The sequence below is a fragment of the Vanellus vanellus genome (genome assembly GCF_965231255.1).
Source record: "Vanellus vanellus genome assembly, chromosome: 1".
Taxonomy (NCBI): Eukaryota; Metazoa; Chordata; class Aves; order Charadriiformes; family Charadriidae; genus Vanellus; species Vanellus vanellus.
In genome coordinates, this window is record NC_138905.1 from 189,555,045 (window position 1) to 189,580,331 (window position 25,287).

The 25,287-nt window shown below is 45.6% G+C and overlaps 1 protein-coding gene across 2 annotated transcripts in view; it reads right to left on the reverse strand.

Annotated features, from left to right (window-relative positions):
- Positions 1-9,771: 9,771 nt before the first annotated feature.
- The window catches only part of TSC22D1 (TSC22 domain family member 1), a 95,770-nt gene continuing 80,254 nt past the window's right edge, over positions 9,772-25,287 (reverse strand). Inside the window, exons 1-3 of one of the 2 annotated variants that reach the window (XM_082499058.1) lie at positions 12,781-13,095; positions 12,263-12,314; positions 9,772-11,175 (exon numbers count right to left, since the gene is read on the reverse strand). In XM_082499058.1, coding sequence (XP_082355184.1) covers positions 10,918-11,175; positions 12,263-12,314; positions 12,781-12,905 — 435 coding nt within the window. In that variant the 5' untranslated portion in view covers positions 12,906-13,095 and the 3' untranslated portion in view covers positions 9,772-10,917. Of the gene's footprint in view, positions 11,176-12,262; positions 12,315-12,780; positions 13,096-25,287 lie in introns of those variants that run through there. The other variant, XM_082499057.1, reaches the window with a different exon arrangement.

The window sequence follows — 25,287 nt, forward strand, 5'->3', positions numbered from 1 at the left end:
GAAAAACGAGCAGACGGGGAAGACGACCAGCCTGGCTAAATAGAGAACTTTGGCTGGACCTCAGGAAAAAAAGAAAAGTTTACATTCTCTGGAAAAGGGGGTTGGCAACTTATGAGGATTATCAAGATATAACAAAGCTATGTAGGGGGAAAATGAGAAGGGCCAAAGCTCAATCAGAACTCAGCTTGGCCACTGCAGTCAAAGACAATAAGAAAAGGTTCTTTGAATATATCAATAGAAAAAGGAAGACTAGGGAAAATGTAGGCCCGCTGGTGAACGAGACAGGTGCCCTAGTGGTGGAGGACGCAGAGAAGGCAGAGTTACTGAATGCCTTCTTTTCTTCAGTCTTCACTGCTAAAGCTGTCCCTCATGAATCCCACCCTCTGAAGGCAAAAGGGGAGGTCTGGAGAGTGGAAGATTTTCCCTCAGTTGAGGAGGACCGGGTCAGAGACCACTTGGCCAAGCTGGACATTCATAAGTCCATGGGCCCTGATGGCATGCATCCGCGAGTGCTGAGAGAGCTGGCGGATGTTATTGCTAGACCACTCTCCATCATCTTTGAACGGTCATGGAGAACAGGAGAGGTGCCTGAGGACTGGAGGAAGGCCGACATCACTCCAATCTTCAAAAAAGGCAAGAAGGAGGACCCAGGGAACTACAGACCGGTTAGTCTCACCTCTGTCCCTGGGAAGGTATTGGAGCGACTCATTCTGGATGTCATCTCCAATCACGTTGAGGAACAGGAAGTTATTGGAAGTGGTCAACATGGATTTACCAAGGGTAAATCGTGCTTGACCAATCTGATAGCTTTCTATGATGTTATAACTGGTTGGCTGGATGAGGGGAAAGTCGTGGATGTCATCTACCTTGACTTTAGCAAGGCTTTTGACACTGTCTCCCATGACATCCTTATTAGGAAGCTGAGGAAGTATGGGCTAGATGAGGTGACAGTGAGGTGGATTGAGAGTTGGCTGCGGGACAGGACTCAGAGGGTTGTGATCAGCGGCACAGAGTCTAGTTGGAGGCCTGTAACCAGTGGTGTCCCCCAGGGGTCAATACTCGGTCCTATTTTGTTTAATATATTCATTAATGACCTGGATGAGGGGACAGAGTGTATCCTCAGCAAGTTTGCTGATGATACCAAACTGGGTGGGGTGGCTGACACCCCAGAGGGCTGTGCTGCCATCCAGCGTGACCTGGACAGGCTGGAGAGCTGGGCAGAGAAGAACCTAATGAGGTTCAACAAAACCAAGTGCAAGGTCCTGCACCTGGGGAGGAAGAATGCTAGGCACCAGTACAGGTTAGGGGCTTACCTGCTGGGAGATAGCTTGGAGGAGAAGGATCTGGGGGTTGTGGTAGACAGTAAATTATCCATGGCCCAGCAATGTGCCCTTGTCGCCAAAAAGGCCAATGGAATCCTGGGCTGCATAGGGAAGAGTGTGGCCAGTAGGTCGAGGGAGGTCATTCTCCCCCTCTACTCGGCACTGGTGAGGCCACAACTGGAATACTGTGTCCAGTTTTGGGCTCCCCAGTTCAAGAGGGACAGGGAACTGCTGGAGCGAGTCCAGCGAAGGGCAACTAAGATGATTAAGGGCTTGGAGCACCTCCCTTATGAGGAAAGGCTGAGAGAGCTGGGACTCTTTAGCCTGGAGAAGAGAAGGCTGAGGGGAGACCTGATTATGGCATACAAGTATCTAAAGGGTGGGTTGAAGAAGGATGGAGCCAGGCTCTTTTCATTGGTTCCAAGTGACAGGACGAGGGGCAATGGGCACAAGTTAGAACACAGGAAGTTCCGTTCAAATACACGGAAACAGTTCTTTACGGTTCGGGTGACAGAGCACTGGAACAGGCTGCCCAGGGAGGTTGTGGAGTCCCCTTCCCTGGAGATTTTCAAGACCCGCCTGGATGCAGTCCTGAGAAATGTGCTCTAGGCAATCCTGCTTTAGCAGGAGAGTTGGACTAGATGATCTCTAGAGGTCCCTTCCAACTCTGATAATTCTGTGATTCTGTGATTCTGTGATCTAACCCTCCTGTAAACAACAGACTGTAGACCCGAGAGCTTTCTCTTCTCCAAATTACTAATAACTGATACCTATATTTTCACATCCCCGAAAGGAAACTTTTTCAAAGAAAGGGGCGTTTGCCACTGAAGCAGCTGACTCATGGTGAAATGCAAACAGAGTTGCGGCACGGGCTGATCTTACCTCCCGGCTGACTGCGGGCGGCCACGCTGGGATGAAACAAAAGTGTCTTGGCCCAACCAGAGTGTTTTCCCCTGGGCTATGGGGGTGCAGAGGTGCAGCCCCCTCCTTGCCCCGCATGCCTCAGCCCTCACTGGAGGCATTGAACCTCACCAGGAGCAGCACTGAAGCACGCGGGGGTTGTGGTGGCCAAGACAGGTGCTGGCAGCTCCTCAAGGGAAAGGTTGGGTGGGCAATGGCCAGCTGAGAGCCCCCATCCAGCATTGCCTGGTCTCACGGGCAACAGGGTCAGCATGGATGGCCCAGGGGATCTGGGCACGTACATCTGCTTTGCCAAAACTCAGAGGGCCTAGAAGCAAGTTTAAACACTGCAGGTGTTGAGGATGCTCCAGTAGAAGAATATCCCCAAACTTCTCCACTGGCAACCCTTTGAAACAGATTGGAGCCCACACCAGACTTCCCTTCCCCTGTAAGATTTCACTTTGTTTATTACAGACATACTAAGAACTTCAATGTTGGGAGAGAGAGGGAGAAAAAAAGTCAAACTTTTCTCTTCAAACTTTTCCAAATTTCCTGTGCTCTGCATGTGGTTCATCATGGCAGCTTGGCACTGGCATCTGCTCCCAGGCCTCACCGGCTACCAAGGCCACCAAAACAGCCCAGGGCTGGAGTAAAGTCACTGCCCAGCTCCAATACTTCCAATACCAATACTGGCATCCAAGAGGTCACATCAGAATACAGCCTCACCCACCACCTCCCTCTACCCCAGATCTACCTGAGCATCCCCAGCCCTGACTTACTTCTGTCCTATTGATGGTTGAAGCTGCTTCAGTTTTCTCCACACGCCCTGGCAATGCAGCTACTGCCATTCCTCAGAAAGCCCGACTGCATTTATGGCACTTAAGTAGTAAATTGGAGTAATTGCCTTCTGAGCAAACAGGCTGTCCTGGCTCAGATTCTCTACACGAACCCATTAAATGGGAAGCTGCTGTTCATTAAGAGCATGACTGAATTTGATCCACCACTGTTGCTCACTGGATTTAAAGTCAAAGCTGATGAAGATGGGGAGACGGGCTAGAAGACTTTTTTCCTGCACTGCCTACAAATAATTAGACTTCCATCCCCTTCTTACCTCACCCTGACAGACCTGAAGTGCTTTTATTGTCACTGCTGGGGTGGGTCCCTTGTGAATGGCAGGTGGAGAAAGCCCACGGCCGCAGGGTGCTTACTGAAGCTTTGCTGAATCCTATGCTCAGAGGGGTACAGAATCACAGAATGGTCAGGGTTGGAAGGGGCCTCTGGAGATCATCTAGTCCAACCCCCCTGCCAGAGCAGGGTCACCTACAACAGGTTGCACAGGATGGCATCCAGGCGGGTTTTGACTGCCTCCAGTGTGGGAGACTCCACAACCTCCCTGGGCAGCCTGTGCCAGTGCTCTGCCACCCTCAAAGTAAAGAAGTTCCTCCTCATGTTTAGATGGAACTTCCTATGTTCAAATTTGTGCCCGTTACCTCTTGTCCTATCACTGGGCACCACTGAAAAAAGACTGTTCCCATCCCCCTGGCACCCTCCCTTTAAGTATTTATAAGTATTAATAAGATCCCCCCTCAGTCTTCTTTTCTCTAGACTGAAAAGACCCAAGTCCCTCAGCCTTTCCTCATAAGAAAGATGCTCCAGTCCCCTAATCATCTTTGTAGCCCTTTGCTGGACCCTCTCCAGCAGTTCCCTGTCCTTCTTGAACTGGGGAGCCCAGAACTGCACACAGTACTCCAGATGCGGGCTCACCAGGGCAGAGTAGAGGGGGAGGATGACCTCCCTCAACCTACTGGCCACACTCTTCTTGATGCACCCCAGGATGCCACTGGCCTTCTTGGCCACCAGGGCACATTGCTGGCTCATGGTCATCCTGTTGTCCACCAGGACTCCCAGGTCCCTTTCCACAGAGCTGCTCTCCAGGAGGTCAGCCCCCAACCTGTACTGATGCAGGATGTTATTCCTTCCCAGACGCAGCACCCTACACGTTCCATGGACAGGTACAGCATCCCGACCTGTCGGGGCTATACTCAGCTGCATTGCCCCCATGCCCATCTCCCATACCAGGGAAGCATCAAACCTGCTTCTCTACCAACCAGAGGCTGCTGCTCCCTGAAGGCAGGAAAGCCTGCAGCGAGCTGTGAGCCACATCCACTCCCCACGCTCACCATCGCTCTTCTCTTCGGGTTTGGGGGTTTTGACAACTGCATCTTTTCAACAAAGAAGCCCCCACAAACCTCCCTTCTGACTGCTTTCACTTGTGATTTTGCAAGCCTTTACAATCAGTTCTTAGAAATGCTTTGAGCAAGACCACTAAGGCACTTCATAACATCCTTCCGGAGCGTTTTTAAACAAGGTTGTAGTATGTGTCAGGGACCAGCCTGACATCACTTGGAGGTCACCTTTACCTTGAACTCCAAAGAGCTGTTCCTCATAGAGGCTCGGTGGTCTGGCCTGCCCATGTGGTGTTTGGACCTCTCGCCGGTCACCTCACAGGGTCACTACAAGCAAGAACGGTGGCCTTGGAGGTGGCTGGCACCAGGGCATATGCATTTACAGCACCGGAGACTGCAAAGTCTGTGAAAATAAAGAAGTCAGACTTCTTTTGGTATGGACATTGCCATCACGCTTTCACGCCCATGCAAAAGGTGCAATGATTTACCGCTGGAGCACCTTTGGAGCTTCTTCATCCTACCTTCCCGAGGCAGAAAGACACTGCTCTGCAGCACCCGCTTTCTGTATGTCACAAAGCAGACGATGTGGCTGCAGAAGCAGCACTGAGTTTCTGGCTTCTCTCCTGCATTGCAAGGAATAAGCTCCTACCAGTCTCCCACGTGCATTTCAAGCATCTGTAAGCTGTCGCCATACCACCACAGGGCCAGCGGGGCAGGAGGAGGGGGACAAGCGGCGGCAGGAGGCAGAAGCGCTGGAGCAGAGCCCTGCAGCCCCAGCGAGCCAACGGCATGGAGGGCACTCTGTTCTGGCAGCGGCTGGTTTCACAGAGATCGTGAGTTTAAGCACATATCTAATTGAATTGCAGATGTCTTTTCTGATGGCTATCTGGTAGCACAGCTTTGATTAAAGCAGCAGCGGAGAGGCAGAACAGGCTGGTTCTCAGTAATAAAACTAATGGAAGGAAGAATGACCATTTACTGCAGCCTCCACGGGGAGCATAATGCAGGCAGATACTTTAAACAAGATTTTGGGGGCAGATCTGAGAGCTCAGCACAGATACCCAGCTTCCAACTCCTAAAGATCCTGAATGTATGTTGGACTGGAAAGCAGCTGACAGTAATTTAAATAATCCACAAATAAGCTCATCTCCCTCCCTTCCCATGCTCCCTGATGAACAACAGATCTGCTTTGCTTTCGGAAGGCCATAGAGGTTTGTTCTGCTTGACTTTGTTGTTTTGGTTTGGTTTTTTTTTTTTTTTTTTTTTTTTTTTTTAAAAAAGGCTGACAAATTTTATTCGCTGCCCTTTTGTAACTTCCAGGATTCAGGTGGATTTACCCTGAGCTTGCACTTGCCAGATCTCAACCTCTCACTGTTTTACAGTGCCTTTAAAGCTCCAAAGAGGGAGAACTTGAACAGTCCTCAGTCCACCCAAACTAGAAGACTGTAAATTGGAGTGTTATGACCTTTTCTTCTTTTTTTTTTGTTTTTTTTTTTTTTTTTTTTTTTTGCCTGTAGCCACTTTCTCATGATGACTTGAACCGTATCCAATATGTATTACCACATACACATCGCTGAAAAACCACCCCCACCCAACGCAGCTGAAGAATCAAAGTTAAACTTCAAGATGACCTAAGAACCTGGCTTAGCTCAGGAACAAGGTTTTTGAGAACTGTTTTCCCTTTTCTTCAGCTGGCCATTACGCTGTACCCAAATTCCCGTTGTGATACATTTTGGGGGCTTCTTGGACACAACCTACCCAAGCTCTCTCACCTCTTGGCCCAGCACAACTCTCCTGGGGGCATCTCAATGAGCAACCACCACCTGGGACTTCATTTCAAGGAAAGTTATTGCAGTTTTGCTCATTTTCCCTTTTGAACCGCTGCCCTTTTCCGATGTATTTACAATGTAAGGAAGTTAGTTTATTCATGGTTTGGCTCTTAACTTCATTGCTGAGCTTGGCTTGACTCCTGTTGGAAATTGGACCCCAATGCAGGAGGGCAGTTGCCAGTGTCTGCTGGAAACTCCTTGCCACGGGATTTTCAAACGCGCCATTTGTTGGCCTAACTCAGTACATACTAAATGCAGTCGGAAGAGTCTGCTTACTCATCGCAGGAAAAGGATCGGGCCAGTGGCAGGTGTTTTTCAAAGTTTCCTCAAACAAGCCTTTCAAATGCTTAAGCTCGTTCCAGACTTCCCAGGAGTTCCCTCTCGCAGCCAACCTCTGTTTTGTATCATACATCTGAAGTTACACTGACCAGCAAGTGGTCAGAATTGGGCTAATTTCCACCTTAGGAAAAGCCTTGAATTTATACTTGTTTCAGGTTCACCCCAGCAGAAAACTCTCCAGAAAAGTTAAAATACATAATCCCAAAGAGAGAGGAGAAAAGCAAGAAATAATGCAATGTCTGCAAGATGTGAATTCTTACTAAAGCACTCAAGACACTTAACGAGAGGTTTTGCAAATGGCACATATTAAGCTAAACAAGCATTCATTCAGTCAGGGAGCTCGAGTACTGCTATTTCACCCTACAAGGAATAAATAATAATTAAAATTCTTTGTATTGAGATTAATACATTCAGTGTAGCTACAGAAATCAAGGGTGGTAATTCCCAAATAGCCTCGCTGGGTTCTTTCTCCAGTTGAAAGATGGGAAAGCTGCCTCCCAGGCACTGATTTATTCCATAAGAATTAGGGAGAGGCATCTCTAAGGCATTGCCTTCACTCCGCTGCTGCTGGGAGGTTTTGTCTGGGTGCTCTCTGGACAGTTTTCAGGCACATAATGGAAGGATATTTCTCTTCCCCAAGTATTTACAGAGCCCTCAGAATTTGGACAATCTGGACTTGCCTTAGAATTATTTGCCAAAAATTACTGGTTTAAAAAAATTAAAAAAAAAAGCCACAAGAGTGAAAAAATAGCAACTTGGTCTCCGTGATAATTTGCTTAGATCAGTTTATCATACTGCTGTTAAAAATAAAGCAAGCGTGCAGCTAAATGTCAACAAGACGTTAAATGACAAACAGCTTGAATATAGTCTGAAGAGTTACTGAATTGGAGATACGCAGAGAATAAAAAGCCTGACATATAAAAGACAGACTGTATTTAATTTGATTCTCACTGTGGATGAAAGCTTGAGCATTTCAGAGTTTGTACAAAGAAAAATTCTGGTGGAAAAAAAACCACCACTCTTGACTATTGATAACATTTGATTTAAAGTGCACTGAAAAATGATTTGCAAAAGGCAAAAATCAAAACAATTCATTCCACAAGTATTACAACACAACCGACTGAAACATCTACTCTTTGTTTGGGTCTCAAGTGCAATTTTAGTCAATTTGAATCCATTTCATGGGATTTCAGGGAGGCTGCAGTTTTGACAGAGCTATTGCTAAAATCATCTCGGCAACAAAACGTTGCTCTGCCTAACTTTAGCAATTAATAAACAGCTCCAAAAACCGGCTCCATAGTTTTAAAACTACTCAATACCTAAGACTAAATGATCAGATTTGCCAACACTGAAGCACAGTATACTAAAATTATCAATGTATTACTCAACCAAAAACCTTCAGACTTCCAGATACTGTGTTAAAGAACAGTTAAAAAAAAATCTTGATTTAGAATATGTCCCGGCTGTTCTTCAAACAAAGTAAAAGAAATAGACCCAGAGGTCAATTGCTCTTTTAAACAAAAAATAATTCTTTGCAAATTTTGGTCAGTGAAGAGGGTGAAAAAGCCAATCTGCATATTAAGATTGACTTTTTTTATATACTCAATGTTATGGCCTGGAAGTGCTAAAGAGACATTCAGAATATAAAGGCAACTGGAGACAATTAAGCCGTTTAAAAAGCACCAGAATTAGCATTCCTTTTGTCGGATCCAAATAATTCAAGTGCTGTTCTGCCACAGAGGCTATCATCAATTTCTAATTTTAGCTTAATCCACAAAAAAAAAAAGCATCTCGCCTTTCTCTCTGGCGTTTCCTCATTAAGAACACTCTTAAATTATACACCGAAATTTCAAGAACACAAACTACGAATTAAAGTTCACACTCCCACAGAGACACACTCATGCCTGCACTTTGATATGCTAATTCCAATAAAGATAATGCAACTATTTGTGCTGTGATACAGCTAAGCAGTGCCCGGACTGCTGCATGACGAGTACCCAAAAGCAAGAATTTAGCTATAAATCACACAAAAAGGTGATCTGTCCTGCCTTTGAACCCTCAGCCTTCTCGTTTCCCCTGCTATGTCCGACTACTCTCAATAACATGAAGTTCCACAAGAATGGAATCTCACGATTTTCACTATATGGAGTAAGCAGTCACAGAAGACCTTATAAAAAACTTTGTAATTAACTCTTACATTTTAAGTCAAATTAATTCATTGTATTCAAGTTTTAGGACATTGCTTTCAAGGTCAAAGTACTATCCCACTACTCAAAGTACTGACCATTTTATCTCATCAACTGTGATTACTCCAAGCATCTAAGATTCACATCCTCAACACCAGCAAACACAATCTACTTTAAAACTGCAAATTCCTTCACTCCCCTGGTTGCAGGCTATCAATCACACCCTATCTAGTCACTCACCTAGAAATTTGTAGGTTTAGGTTCAGTTGGATTTTAATCATCATTATTAATGAAGAAAGAAACACTTTTTTTCAAACCGAAGGAAAACTTTTATCTTCACACAGAGCTGGAAATTCTCAACAATTTCAGAAGGCAGAATGAATACTTCACGCCAAGCTCACACGATTTTAACTCACAAAACAAGCATGACATAATCAAGATAAGAGCTGTGGGGGTGAAAATGAAATTCTTGGACTTTGAGATTTCAGCCTGGTCTCATTGCTGGGAGTTTTTGAGAGATGGTGGTGCTCCAGCTGACCTGCTGGGGAAGCTGTAATGCTCCCTGACTTTGTCACCCTGAATTAAGGGGTGCTGGAGCTGCTGCCAGCATGGGATGACCTGTGCCCAGGCCAGGGCGCAGTTTGCCACTAGGGAACAACTGTTGCACGAGATTTGTACATTCACAGCTGAGCATACACATAAGCTCCTGCTTATCTACTACTCAATGTATAGAAGGCACCCAACGGTCCTGACTGTACAGGATTGGACGAAAACCAAGGAGCTTTGCTTAGTCAGGCCCCCTACTCCCTCCTCCTTCACTTGACTTCTCGCTCACTGAGTTTTTAAGAAACCGTGGAAAACTGGAGCTGCATTTTCAGCTGAAACTAAAGTTCTGAAGCCGACAGGCAGGATCTCGCACCCAGACCTATGCTTCCTGACCTCACTGCATTGCAACATGTTGAAAGTGATTGCAGTTAACATTAGTACAATATACAAACAGTGATTTATCAACATTGTATGCTTTATTGAAAGTTGACAAGTGCAACAGTTAAATACATCGACGTGTTACAACTGTTTAGAGAACATGCACAAAAACATATGCATACTACTATACAGATCATATGCAAAAGATCCATACTGGGAAATCCAATTTTTTTTTTTTTTTTAAATTCTTTGCTAGCAGGGTTTGATAGTTTTTGGAGTGGTTTTTCCTGTCTTGAACCAAACTACAATGAACAAAGATTTACTTCAAGATAATCAGCAGCCAGGGAACTTCAGAAGTTACACAAACAGCATAAATCTGCCAAATTCTGAACAGTTGCGTAGGTGCATTCTTATTTATGTAGCTTAAAAAAAAAAAAATACTTTCCAAACTTCTTCAGATCAGCCAATGAAACAACTAAACTTCAATCTGTACAACCTAAATAGTTACAGTTTTCTATTTTACAAAGTAATTACACTAAATACACAAATATACAGTAGGCAAATAACCTTCATTGTAATTATCCTATGACCCAACTGTACGTCACCTACCTGCTTTCTATATATAATACAGCTTTATGCACCTGTCCACTGCTTCAGAAAACGGTGCAAATATTTGCACTTAAGGTTTCAGGTGACAATTAAGTGTTAAACACTGAATTTACCTTTCTCCCTCTTCCTCTTAAGATCCTATGCACCAGTCCTCATTTTGGAACCCCAGTGCACTATGGGGCATTGAGCCATCACTGTTTACTCCAGTCTATTTCTTCATATTTCCAAGCTCGAAAAGCACTTGTATCAGTTATATCACTGGATGAGCGGAAGATTTAAAAACGAACCAAAAAAATTCAGGCATGCAGCTTCGTTTCTCAGCCATTTGCAGAAGCTGCTCAAGTCCCCAGTGTACTTGTGCTAATTCTCTGGAAGAAGTTTATTTTATTCAACCAACCTAAGAACAAAGACTCCTTCAAGCCAAAGGGGGAAGGGAGGGAAGAGAGAGACAGATGAGTGCTGGGGGAGAAGCCTCTCCTCATGTGTGCAAGGCATGGAGTCCTCAGTCTGGGTTGCAATGTGCACTGAAATGGATGAAGGGTGGCTGTGGCGGATTCCCGCTAGTCCTTCTTGCTCTGGGCAGTCCAGAGGCCAGTGATCATGATGGCGATGACATCTTGAACTACGCTGAAGGCCCTGACCCCTGTGATGCCGGCTGAGCAGGCTGCTGTGTTGTCCCTTGTGACTGGGAAGAAGAAGGCGGGGAACCAGTCTGCAGCTGCGCTTGGAACTGGGCAAGCTGCTCCGGGCTGGCGAGTGTTTTTAGCAGGGTGTTTTCTTGCTCCAGCTGGGAGTTCTTCTCTATCAGCTCTTTGATTTGCTCTTTGAGGACCTCCACTTCCTCCCTTACTGCATACATCAAGTGACTCTTTACCAGATCCTGAAATGCAGAAGACGACAGCATGTGCGTTAAGAAAGCAGCCCACCGCCAGGCCCAGAGTTCCCACCCAGCTTATCTGGAGACGCAATGGATCCGACTTTGCAGAGAGCCATTGCGAACCCAGCTCTGCTTGGGCGCAGAAGAGCACCCCAGCCGGGGCCATCAGCCCCCTGCCTCATGACCAGGGACCAGCCGCACGGCCACTAGCCCCTTTGAGGAGGGAGTCAGGCCGGGTAAAGCTCGCCCGTGCAGTGCTAAGGGGTTCGGCCACCCCAGACGAAAGCACACGTGCGGCTGCGGGGCCGAGCTGCGGGGGGCGGGGCCAGGCTCCGCCCCGCCCCCGCAGCCTGGCCCCGCCCCCCGCAGCTCGGCCCCGCCCCCCGAGCACCGGCTGCAGCCAGTTCTCAGCGCAGGTTGCCGCATTTCCCTCCCCTCCCGCCGGCCGCGGGTGACGTCAGAGCGCGCCGGGGCCAATGAGAGGCCGAGTTATTTATAGCCGGGAGTTAAAGGCTCGGAGTTTGCCTAGCAACAGTCGGCAGAGGCTCCCGTGAGAACGGCTCCAGGCACCGCTCCAGTAACAAAGGGCGGACGGGCCCCAGGCGGGGTGGCCCGGAGCGGGATGCGCTAGGAGAGGGCGGGTGGATGAGTTTTGTTTTTTCTCTTTAAAAAAATTAAAAATAAATAAATAAAGAAAAAGCACCCCAAAACACCCCCCCCACCCCCCCACTTTGGTGCCTTCTGCCTCAGCAGCACCCCTCCCCCGCCACATGGAGCCGGCATCAATCGTTCGGGCAAGGCAGGAGCCAAAAGCGATGCCGTCAATCCCTCCCCGGCATCGATAGGGAAACGTGCGCATTCCGCCCCGCAGGATGCCTCTGATCAATAAAACAGGCACCACCATCAAAACAAAACAAAAATAAGAAAAAAAGAAAAAAAAAGAACACCCCCCCTCCCCAAACCAAACCCTCCCTCCCCGGCCCCGCTATAAGAACGCGTCCGCGCATGGGTTAACCATCGCCCGCCGCATCCCCATTATTGTTTACCGCTTTAAACATAAACAAGGTTTTATGCCCCAACCGGTACGTACCATCGCTTGCTCGATTTTGTTGTCGATAGCTACCACGCTTGCACCAGAAGAGCTGCAAGAGAGAAAGAAAGAGAGGGAAAAAAAAAAATTCAACATTAGCAGCGGCTGAATTATTTAAGAGACAAGAGGCGCGGGCATTGGTAGCCAGTTGGCTGAGAAAGTCATCCTCACGCTGCCCTGCCGCCGCCGCCTCACCGGGATGCTCCAATGCAGCAAAGCAACCTGTGAAGCCGCCCCGAACCCCCCGCCTTGCAGCCGGATCAGATATCCCGGCATTTCCCACCCCCCACCATCATTCCCCCCCCCCTCCTCCCCAGCAGACCACAAAGATGGAGCTTGATGGCAGGCTGCGGCAGCAGCGCTCCGCGCCGGGGAGGGCAGCCCCTCCGCGGAGGCGAGGCGAGGCGGGCGCCCGGTGCCGCCGCTGCGGTTCCCCCGGACAAAGGAGCCTGCCCGGCGTTCACCTGCCCCGCTGCCGCCGCGCCGGCAAGAACCCCTCGGACACAACACTTATTTACCTACTGTCGAGCCTCAGGGACGAGTTGTCGGTGCCCAGCAAGGACGATAAGAAAGAAATTGAGAAGTGTCTTAGTTGATAAACTCCTAGATCCATTGCCACTGGTCTACAACATTGGGCATTCATGCAACCGCGGCCAGAAACGCTGCCCGGAGAAATCGGCTCTCCCTTCTCTCCGGACCTTGTGTGCGAGCGCCGGGCGGCGGGGCAGCTCCGCCGGGCGGCGGGGCGGTGGCGGTAGCGGCAGCAGCGGCGGTGGGGCCGGGCGGCGGGACCCTGCGGGACCCTGCGGGGCGCGGGGCTGCGCTCGGCCAGCTCCGAGGTCAGCGCTCTGCCGCGCCGCACAAAACCTGGACATCCCGGCCCCCCCCATAATTTATGCGCCGCCGCCGCCGCTCATTGGCTGCGCCGCCAGCCGGGCCCCGCCCCCTTCCCCGCTCCGCCGCATCTCATTAGGAGCGCCCCCCCCCGCCGCCGCGTTAACACACAAACACACACACACACTCACATACACCGGGCCGGTAGCGCCCCGCAGCGCCCACGCAGGACGGGGGGGATTCTGCCCCCGCCCCCCCCCCCCCCCCCCCCACACCCGTGACACCCCCTGATACGCGAGGGGGGGCCGAAGCGCGGCTCACCGTGCCGATTGCCTCCCGTAAAAACGGAGGAGGTAATTAAAAAATAATAATAAAATAATAACAATAGCATTAAAGGCGCTCGGGAGCGGCGGGGAAGCCCAGCGCGGCCCGGCCCGGCGGGAGCGCCGCCGCCGCCGCCGAGGGGCCGCCCGTTGCCGCGCCGACAGCGCCACCTATCGGCGCAGGGCAGAGCCGCGCCGGGGCCGGGGCCGGTCCGTACCCCGCCGCACCCGCAGGCAGTCCCGTCGAGCCGCCCCCTGCCTCCCCGGAGGGAGGGTAACAGGCTGCCCAGCCCCCGGGGCCGGCTCCACCGGCCCGTGGCGAGATGAGGGCTCAGCCCCCCTACCCGGCGCGGCAAATTTTAGCCCCGGAGGATGAAACCCGCACCCGACGGCTCTGCCCAGTGCGCCTGTGGAAGGCGGTGAGAGCAGGATGCGTGCCCTGATGCACGCTGCAGATAAAGCCGTTCCAGAGTCCTACAGGTCTGCTAAAGCGGCAACGATCCCCCTCTGTCCCTCACACAGGCCTGATTAGCCCATAAAACCATTTATTAAAAATAATATCCAGCTATCAGGTCATCCACAAAAATCGCACACAGCACAAACCTGCAGGTTTCCTAGCAAGCTAGCTGATAGCCTTCTACCCTAACAGGGGAAAATGCCTATTCACTCATTTTTAGGTTGTACCATACAGCACTTAATGGTCTTAAAAGTTGCAGTGCATGCATTAATAATTTAGGGGAAAAAAAAGTCTTCTGCCATTTAATTGTGGTGCATTTCTCAACAAATGTTACGCTCTCACGTGTCATGGAACACCGTCACTGCAGCCACAGCCAGTCCAAGCCATCCTCTCCACCAGTAACAGTTAAAAGGAGACCCAAGGCCAAATTTAACTACTGCAAAATCCTGCTACAAGAAACAGCCGACCTCTAAAACCACTGTTTTCTAGACCTGCACTTTCATCAGGCATTACATGACTTAAAGGCACAAAAATAAAGTCAAAAGCCTCTTCGGTTCTCTATAGCAAACTTCTCTAAGTCACACACATGTCACAGGTGCTGCTTCCAGAGAAGCAGGAAAGCCAGGAGGCACAGAATAATCATCTTAAAGCTAAATTTAGCATTTGCGTATCTACATCATCCTTCTTAGTTTATTTATGTTGTCCTAGCCTACTATTCTTTCATTCAATAATGCCAGCAGAGTAGTACAAACTAATCCTATTCACAAGAGAGGTCACATTTAAGAACGAGAGTTCCTCATCGCCGCTTATTTGGGTACCACATACGATGCACATCCTGCAAGGGCACAGCTCTCACCTTGCCCTTCGGGTACAGAATAGCGCCTAACAGGTTGAAAATTAAAGGCAGTTTAAAAAAAAAAAAACCACACCAAAAAAAAAACCCACACAAACCCTTGCCCATATTGACTTGCAAATTTAATAGCAAGTAAATGAGAAGCAACACATTAAAACTCACAACAGGCTTCAGCTTCCCACCTCCTGATGGACAAACACCAGTAGCCATACATTGCACACACACTTTGACTAACCACTTTCTTTGCAGAGGTTACTCACTACGCATGATGGTACTCATTGTGTTCAGCGATCAAGTGAGCCATTTACCAAAAGCACATCATCCGTGCTGGAATCTGTATCAGCTCCTGTCCTAGACTTGATCTAAATTAATGTTTTATGAAGGGTTGGGGCTTGAAAATCAGTAATGTCTCAAATGACTCCTCGTCACGGCAGTTACTAGGGACACTAGAACTAACGCAAATTGCAGCTGGACACAGGCTCGGGGGCAATCTCCTGAAGCATCTAATCAGAAAAAGGGCAGATTAGGTGTAAAAAGGGAGAAGTCCTATCTCTGGTAATTAGGTCCTTATAAAATAACTCACTTAAGATAGCAAACCCACATGCCTGAACAGACATACCCTTGAAACGCCTGCTTTGCTGTCGCAGGACAGCCAGCAGACATTTGTATGTATTTTCATTTGTACACGTAAAAATAAAGTCATGGATGGGTTCCAGGACAACTGTTAGAGCTGCCATAATGATGGATAATTATTAAAATGCCATCATTCCACTTATGACAGAAAAATGATATGATTCTTAGACTAAATTAACAAAAATTACCTTCCCTTTAGTCTATATTAATATATCTTCATGAAGAGATACAGATACCAGTCTAAACTCAATTCCCACTAAACTCATTAACCATCTTCCATTAACTTCAGTGGGCTTTTAGCAAATTCCTTCGTTTATTTTTAGATGCCTACAAGCTGAGTTGTGATTCAACAGAAAGCTGTCAGCTGCATAAGCAGGGCTGCATATTAATATGCATGCTCTGCTTTGCCCACCCTATAAAAAAACCAAACTGTAAGTGTCCCTTTATAGCTGAGAAAGCTCTGAGCTCTCAGCTCATCTAGAAAAAAAAAAAAAAAAAAAACCAACCAAAACCAAAAAACCAACCATGATGTACTACTTTCATCCCCAAAACTGGGGTGGGGGAAACACCACTAATCTCCAATGCTCTCGCCTCAACACCCTGTCATCTGCATCACAAGGACAGAGGCTGAACTCCATATTTACAAGTTGGGGTTTTGCTTATTTTTTTTTAATATATATCATCTATGAAATAAAACAATCTACAGAAGTTCAAAGGAAAATAATCCTCCAAACTCTCTCCTTGTTTGCTCACTGCTTTGTCTCCCCTCCTGCCTCCTTCATCATGACATTCAACGTGCGCTTCACTCAGATTACCTTGTTTTGATCTCCTCACTCTCCCTTATAGCCCTAGAAGGGAGTCAAGATGACTACTATGTTACCCAAAACCTTCTCACCATCTCTTTTAACACCTCTTTGACAGATACTTCACGAGATTAGACTCTTGCAAAAGCTTACAATTTTACATTCCTGGGAGCAGAGGTGAGAAAGGCTGCAGAATTCCTCATTTCCCTAAAGCCACTCTGGGTCTGCACTGGGGTGGACGAATTCACATCCCTGGTAGCCCGAGGTACACGACTAGGGATCACGCGCTTTGAAAGCCTGTATGTCTATGGAGCACCCCAGGTGTTTACAAACTGCATGAAATAATAGAAAAAGACTCGAGATGGGTTATTGAGAAAGGAGCAGGGCAGAACACAATACACTGCTAAACAAGGAGCTCACCAGCATCTTTGATCCTCAATTAACTGCTCAAGTTGAAATGTATACGCTCGCGAAAGACTTTTTAGCACGCTTCACCTTTTGTCGTGTTTCAGTTCTCAAACACTGTTTCCCCCACTAAATAATTTCCTCTTGTCTCAATTTAATCATGCTAAGCACTTGAAAAAAGTGCTTTTCATCTTCAGCACATAATGAGGTAAACTGCTGCAGAGAACTGTTTTGTCTCTATGCAAGTCTGATTTGGCATATTTCTGTGTGCATGTTAAAAAATCCTTTCACTTAAAAAACTTCTCTTTCAAGAACCTTGTCAATGTATGCTCCCTTTAGATGCCAACATTAAAAGCGGTAGACACGCATCTCCTGAAGTTGAAATAAATCTTGTCTTTTGACTATGTTGCAAAGAGACCACACCAGAAATCGTATCAGAAAACAGCAATTTCTGTCACAGCACGCTTTCATCCTACACTATAGATAGGCTCAGATCCTGTGGATTTCAACCACCATTTTCAACTACAAAATAAAAGTACTGAAAAGGTTAAAAAAAACCCCAACCTATTAATTACTCAAGACTACAGTAATTAGCTTCTACATGACATCTGACTTTGTTTCACCTGGCATCTATAAATGGTCAATAAATGGCAATGTACTGTTCTGCTTTAAAATTCATAAATCCAAAGCTATTTTGTGTATTGACAGCAAACCCACCTGCCCAGTATCAAAATTAAGCAGAATTGCTCCAAGCTAATAACCTAAAGAGGAAGCTGGCTGCAGTCGACATCAAGGACTAAAGGATTATTTATTTCAATAGACCATGATTTTTTACTTCATCTCAGTAAAGCTACAAGATAGGCTGAAGAGTCTGCCCAATTAATTTTTTCCCCCACAGTAAGTCATAATTATTTTTTTTAAACAGACTAAGGACGCCCCTCCCCTCCCCCCAAGAAAAAATAAATCACATTCAGATAGTCTAAGATCACAGAATCTCAGCCAACTTCCCTTTCCAGCCCCAAACTTGTAGCCAGGATCTTGATTTAAAGAAACCAAGCCATTGAGAACTTACCGCTCAGCTCCAAAGGCTAACATGTATTTTATTTCTAGTTTGAATTCTGCAGATTAATTTACATACCTCTGCTAAATCAAAGAACCTCTTGATACCAGATATTACTCTATCAGTTTTCCTAAATATGTGCTTTTCCTCCCCCATAGTAAAGTTATTTGCATCTATAACTTGGTTTGCTAGGAATTGGGTTTTAGCTCCATGAAAAACAGACAAAAGGAAAGCTGTGCAAAATGCTAGAGAAATGAAGTACTATATTTGTAAATTTATTATTTTTTGCCCAGATGTGCAAGCATAACTAAATAAATATTCAGCGGAAAGAATATATACACCCTACTGGGGTTCTGGAAATAACCTGACAGTATCTCTAATCGCAATGCATACACAGAAGTATCATGCTGTGCGCTCTGCGCAGGAGACAGAAGGCTGCATTTAAAAGCAAGAAGATAACCATGTAAGATCAAAAGACAAACAAGGAGCGGTTCTCACTGGCTCCTCTGAGGATATCCTCTTTCTCTTTTACAGGCAACTAATTGCTAAGACAAGCCCAGTTGTTTTTAATGAGAATTATAATGATTTTACCAATTTTAATGCTGGCAAAATAAAACATATGGTCTGTATCAAGTACCTGGATATAGACAGAGAGATAATCCACTCTTTACTGGTCAGAGATAACTCTGCAAGGAAATATGCACCACCTTAAAGCCCCTTGGAGAGGGACAGGGGCACGTGGCATCCCCTTTCCTGAGATCATCAATAGATGACCATCTAGCAATGCGGCTGGGATGAAGGACCCTCTTCTGTGTACATTCCGTTGAGTTTCAAAGTCTCCTCACAGAGTCAAGTGAGGTCTATCATAACTCAAAACCTGAAATTACATCCAGATGCTACACCACCTAAATTTAAAGAGTTACACATTTGCAGTAACTTCTAGTTTGGGAATCACAGGCTTTCCCAATTTCATATCCAAGCTTAAAATGAGTAAGTAAGTGCAAAATATTTAGCTTCATTAAAAGCGAAAGCCCTCCTCAGTATCCTATAAACCGCCCTTGACCAAGGACTGCAAGCGGGAAAAGATCCACCAACCGTGTTAGCATCCTCAAAGTTTTAAGTGAGATATCTGAGCCAGGAATTGATTTTCTTTCCTCCAGAAAGCTGCGCACAACGTCACTCTGTATGCTGTCACTGTCCCCAGGATGGAAGGGGAGAAAAAACATTTAGTGCCATAAAGCAGCATATGTAGAAAAGTGATAAAATGTTACAATCTTGACGGTTTACTACCCAAAGCATGGAGCTGAAATTCATTTTTTCCTTTCTGTGAAATTTGGTTCAAATACTTTTAGATTTAACTCATAAAAAGAGCATTCAATTTTGTGGTCTTATGCGTAGCTTTTATGTGCAATACTTTTCTCAAAGCCAAGGAGAACACCTTGAAGTAAACCCCACTTACACTAGCATTTAATCCCACTTGTTCTAACTGTACAACAACAGATTTTCCAGCTATGTACTCCAATATTAAATGAAGAGGGGAGGAAAGAGTCACTGGAGCATTTCAAGTTACACCTAACATAACAGAAGAAACACAGCAAATATAGGAAGTGGCTTGGCACAGTGACATGACGACGAGCATTTGGAAAGCTGAAGTTCTCTATATTAAACTGCATCTCTGACCCAGGTGGTCAACAGCCCTGGGGGTGGCTGACAGTGGCTGACGCCCACCCACCCCACCCTACCTTGATAGCACACAATGGGATTTGTCATCAAATTAAAAAACAGCCAATTTAACCTGTAACTGAGAAGGGTCATCTTTTCTTATTTTTGAAAATCTTAATATCTTCTATTTCCCTAAGGCCGCAGAAAACTCACACCATGTCACATGAAATGGGAATACTACGTCTTACTGACTGCTGCTAATTGTGGAGGGGGGGGGGGGGGGAGAAGGACATTAAGTCCCTCCATTTCCCTTGTCCCTAGCCCCATGTAAAGCCTCTGCGCTTTTTTTTTTTTAACCACTTAATCTCTTCCCACATGCTCCCCTTTTTTTCTAATCTTTCCCCTTGAAACTACATTGAAAATCTTGGATCAGGTAATAATTTAGTCATGCTTATTAAGAAATTATTTATATGGCATAACAGCTGGCTTACACTTCTCACTGAATATAGCTTTGCCTTTGATTGCCATTTTTCCATTCAACACTTGAAATTAAGCCTGTATTTCCCACAAAAGGATAGCACACTAGAAGCCAACTCAAAGTTGCTAGAAACAAAGCCAAACCCCCCGCAATTAACCAGCGTTGTCCTCTGGTCTTCAGAAAGCTTGGAATGAAGTTCCCTACTCCACCTTCTGTGCAATTTGTTAAATAATAGTCAATGATGATTGACTGACTACTTAAAGGCGGGCTACAGGAAAGGTGGAGAGGGACTGTATCAGGGAGTGTAGCGATAGAATGAGGGGTAATGGTTTTAAACTGAAAGAGAGGAGATTTAGATGAGACATTAGGAAAAAATTCTTTACTGTCAAGGTGGTGAGGCACTGGAACAGGTTGCCCAGAGAAGTTGTGGATGCCCCATCCGTGGAGGTGTTCAAGGCCAGGCTGGATGGGGCTTTGAGCAACCTGGTCTAGTGGGAGGTGTCCCTGCCCATGGCAGGGGGGTTGGAACTAGATGATCTTTAAGGTCCCTTCTAACCCAAACCAGGCTATGATTCTATGATCAAAGGAAAAAAGTACTGAAACAAAACATAAGGTAAAACCTGCAGCATGGGAACCGAGCACCCAGGAGCAGGAATTCAATAGCTATGAATGAGGGTGAAGGTCCACCAACTGCTCAGCTTTTGACATGGCAGATCACTCATTACCACCCCGTTGTGCAGAACCATTTTTAAGGCCATTCTGTTAAATAATGATAAACCCCCAACACAGCAACTCAGTTACACATGTAGTAGAACACAGACAAAGTGAGGCAATGGCACTTTTCTTCCTCAGCAAATCCGCTAAGACAACAGACCCCTACCCAGTTGTCCATTTACTGTCCTAGACTTTCAGTCTCTTTGCAATCACTGGCAAATGCCTTCAAAGGTATTAGCAGTATCAATGAACAAGTAGGTGAATGACATTCAGATTAACTCCCCTGGCTCTAACGTGTGTGTATTACACAAATCTGTAATAACCTATTTCCTAATTTCTGAGTGATCAAAACACTACTTCAATTGTGCCTCAAGCCACAGTTTATAATCTTTTGGTGACTTCCTAAAAAAAATTTAGAGAAAATTCAAGACCTGCTGTTCCATCCAAAAAGAAGTGCACTTTAACGGAGTGAATTCACTCTAATGCATTTAAAGTCTTTTTATACCTGAATAGAAACTTTCATTTATAGAAATCAAACCCCGTGTACCTCCACCCATTCAGGAAGCATGAGGGGAATTTCCAGAAACACACAAGAGTGTGACCTGATTTACCAGATTTATGGCACAGTGCAGTGTATCCCAGTCTTGCTCCCCTTTATCAGCCACAAAATCGAGCATTTGCTGGATGATTTCCTGCCCAGCCTGTGCTCCCTCCCCCCCCCCCCCCCTTTCTGTGGAAACGAGGATATGAGAGGAATCTGATATATGCCCATGCTGCAACTTAGTACAGCGTTGAAAAACAGGTACAGCTAGACCCTGGAGCGGGAAAGTACTCCCAGGCTGCTTAATCCAGGCATAGCTTCAGTGACTTAAGAGACACAAATCCTGCTGACTCACAATCACAGAAATCCCGACAGAGTATCTCCATGTGAAAAACATTTACGCTCTCCTTGCTGAAGGAAGAAATTGTAAAGCAATACTGATTTGAAATAGAATGCAAGATACCTGAGGAAGCACGTAAGAAGATGGGATGAGGTGTGCTTGAAAATGACTTTAGAAAGACTTAAAAATTACCTGAAGACAGATACACAGATATTTTAATCTGACCTGATTGTGCCTTATGGCTTTAGAGATGTATTACCCACTTTAGCACAACACTTCATTCCTGTAATCCTGCCACACTGCAAACCAAAGAACAGTCAGAACAGATGTGCCAGCTCAGCATATTTTGAACACGTCCCTGGAGCACCTTCTAAGCCAGAGACTGCAAATGGCTGGCATAGGTCCACATCACCTACAGAAAGCCTGTATATCCTGAAGTCCTGGTTTCCTTCAAGTGGGATTCAGCCTTCCTACTGCTCCTCTAAAGGAACCCCAGACAGTAGAAAGCCCTCATTTTTCACAGGACTCCATCTTCTAGCTTAACCTCGAGACTATCAGATCCATGGTGGCCAACGCAGGGGAAGACACTGCTGACATTTAGCCACCCTTCAGCCAAACATTCTGCAAACAGCAGAAGATATATTCTTAATCTTTTAATACACAACTTGCGAAGGAAAGATTACAGCATATTATTTCATACCTATTCAATATCTGGGTAATCATATTTATGCAGAGTTGGCTAAATTTGAGTGGCATCCTGTTTACAAAGTAGTCCTGTCCACTCCTTAATACTGCTGATGCCTGTTTTCTGGTGGATATCCACGTAAAATATGTTTCATTAGCTGTTCCAAGCATCTTTTGTACAAAACAAGGTCTGAGCTCATGTATATACTGTGTCAGGCACCTGACGCTTCTTGAAAACAATTACCTCATCCTCCAGAAACCACTGTCATTAAGATGACACCTTGAACCTTTGTGGCTTAAAAAAACCCCGCAAAACAAAACAAAACCCCTACAAAAACAAAACCGACCAACTCCAGTATCAGAAGTCTGAGATGAGTAACCCACTTAGTAACGCATGGGAGTCCAAAACAGCTCCCAGGTGCGTTTCCTCATTCTCATGCAGGGTGTTAGCCCAGATGCCCAGTGGCCACCCTTCTATAGCATCAACACGGTGAGCTGCCACACTGCTCTTAAGTTATAGGAAGGAGAGAAAAATTCATGCTGCAAGACAGGATTTAAGGCCCCCCTCTTCCAGCTTCACCAGTGGAGCCAGGGAACCATTGCTGCAGTGTCCCACCAAGCACAAAGGACAAGTCACCTCTTAGAGAAACAACCCTAGGCAGACTCCCATCTGGGGATGCATTGCCTGCTCCCACACAAGGTACTGAATGGGGGAATTCCTCTCTGACTCTTCCCGGCCACTACTAATTGCTGGAGGCCCTAGGGACATAGACCTTGACATCAATCAGCAGTTCAAGTACAAGCAATCGTGACAGCTATAAACAAAAATATTTGTAAGTGAATGTTTGAGTCACCAGGTAGTGGTGGTGCAACTGAGATAGGCTCCTGCCTTGAATTAGTTTGCCCAAACTGGTTTTTCAGCCCCATTTCTGAAGAACTCAGCATTTTAAAAAAAGCTGTTGATAAACTGAAACGGGTAGAAAAGAACCATTGAACCGATTCAGAGATTGTCAGAATTTACTTATACTGATAGACTGAAAGATGTCGAGGTACTTGAAAGGATCCTTGAAATCACTGGAAGGACTGAGATATGATTTAACTTGAATGAAGAATTAGCTTTAAACAGAGAAAATACTAGGTTTCAGGGCTGTCAGATTTTTGTTTTAATTTTTCATATTAGAGTATGTTTAATATTAGCCTAATGATGAATTAAAGACTGCCTTTTAAAAACAGTAAGAAGGACTAGCTCATACAATGGGTTTTCCATCCCTTGGATGAGACTAGATGCCCTTCATGAAGGTATCCTTTAAACAAACTGAAGTTACTGAGGTTCAGATAGGGATGACCTAAACATAATAGCACAAGACACAGAAGTTTTTGTCCCTGCCTTCAGTATCGTTCATGTATTTTAACCAACTACAGCCCACCTTACCCATCCCAAGGATTAGCAGATGTACCCAGTGTTCCCCTCTTCCAGCTGATGCCATAAACAGAGGCTGAAGTATCTTCTGACTTTTTATTTCTGCCCCCCTGCTCACACACACATCTTCTGCATTTTGAACCAAGTTTCAGAAAGAAACATGGAGGATGCCACAACACTGTTCAGCACAAATATGGAGAAGTGCCTATATACAACAATCTCAAGCGGACACAGACACCTGTATATGGTCTGCACTTACAAGAGAAGTAGAAGCTCCTGCACACCCATTTATATGCCATTGCCACGCTGCCTAGTGCTACACAACTCCCCAGTAGCATATAGACATTAGGGATCACTTTTCCAAAGCACCTTGGCAGACCTCCAGAGCTTAAACTCTAGATCTTGGACTTCATTCTGGCAGCCAAACTTAAAAAGAAAAAGTAGAACGTATTTAATTTTATTAAGAGTCAAAGCCCTTCTCAGTATGCTGTAAATTGTCCTTGGCCAAGGACTGCAAGTGGGAGAAAGATCCCCCAACTATGTCAGTATCCTGAAAGTTCTAAATGAGATGCCTGACCTGAGAATTGCTCCTCTTTCCTCCAGAGAGCTGCACGCAACCGCATTCTCTCTCAAAAGAGATTCTGTGTTTAACCCAGAGAAAGCCAAATGCTTCTTTGGATTTGGCCCACACATTCAGTAGGGTCAATTTTGGAAAGAAAACATAACCATCTGCAACATCAGCCAAGAACAGCTGCAAGAGAGGTTGAAGTTTCTCCTTCATTTGCAACTTACGGTGACGTGACAGTCAGCCAGCCTTAATTCACAGAAAAACAACTAGAGCAAAACCAGCGCCTCTGCAAGAGAAACCAGAGGAAACAAAAGCAAACGAGAAGTAAACAGGAAATAGCTTGCTGAATAAGAACACAGGAGAAATCATCCACATTTTCCGTATAACATTAATAGATGCAGATTTTGGTTTATGACTGGAGGTGCTACATCATCCTGCTGTATTTATCAGCAAAAAATCAGTTATAACAAAACCTCTTAATCCAGAAAGGTTAAAGAAAAATCACACGTCTACTCCATCACCCTTTTTTCATTATACATTTTGAGGAATAGATTGATTTGTGGTAGGAAACAATCTTCTCAATACTACCTTTCTTGTTCGGTAATGTATAACGCCATAGGTTATCGCTGTATACACGTACTGCTCCAGCATAACATCATATGTTGTCGTATTTCAATTGCTATTATAAAATATTTCCATTACACTGGTTCCTTAGGCGTTCAGATGAATGAACTTAGTATAACTTTTAACATTCATTTGAAAGTTCAAGCATGTTTTCAGAAACTGTCGATAGCTGAAGAAATTAAAAAATTCATTTTTAAAAAAGTTTTTCAATGTATGAATTTATATTCCGTAAAGAGGCACCATTCACAGAGAAAAGCAATTCTCCATAGGCAATACCACAAACATAACATGACAAGAATATAAAGTGAAATGTATTAATTGGTATTTGTCAGAATTTACATAAGAGCAAGGTTTTGGGATTTTAAGGGTGTGGCATAACAAAAGCACCAGTTCAGAGATCAGAAGTTATGAAGAACACACTCTGTGCTCCCTCCCACAGAAGGGTATTTGCCTTCTATACACAGAACAGCAACTCTGGAACATGAAGAGTCAGGGCATTTCCCCCCCCCCCCCCCCACTGTCATGTATTTTTAACTCAGTAAAATAATTCTTCCCATTCACCCAGTTACTTGGTATTTCTTTTAAACACTAGGGAAGAAACAGGTCAAAAACATGCATTTCATATT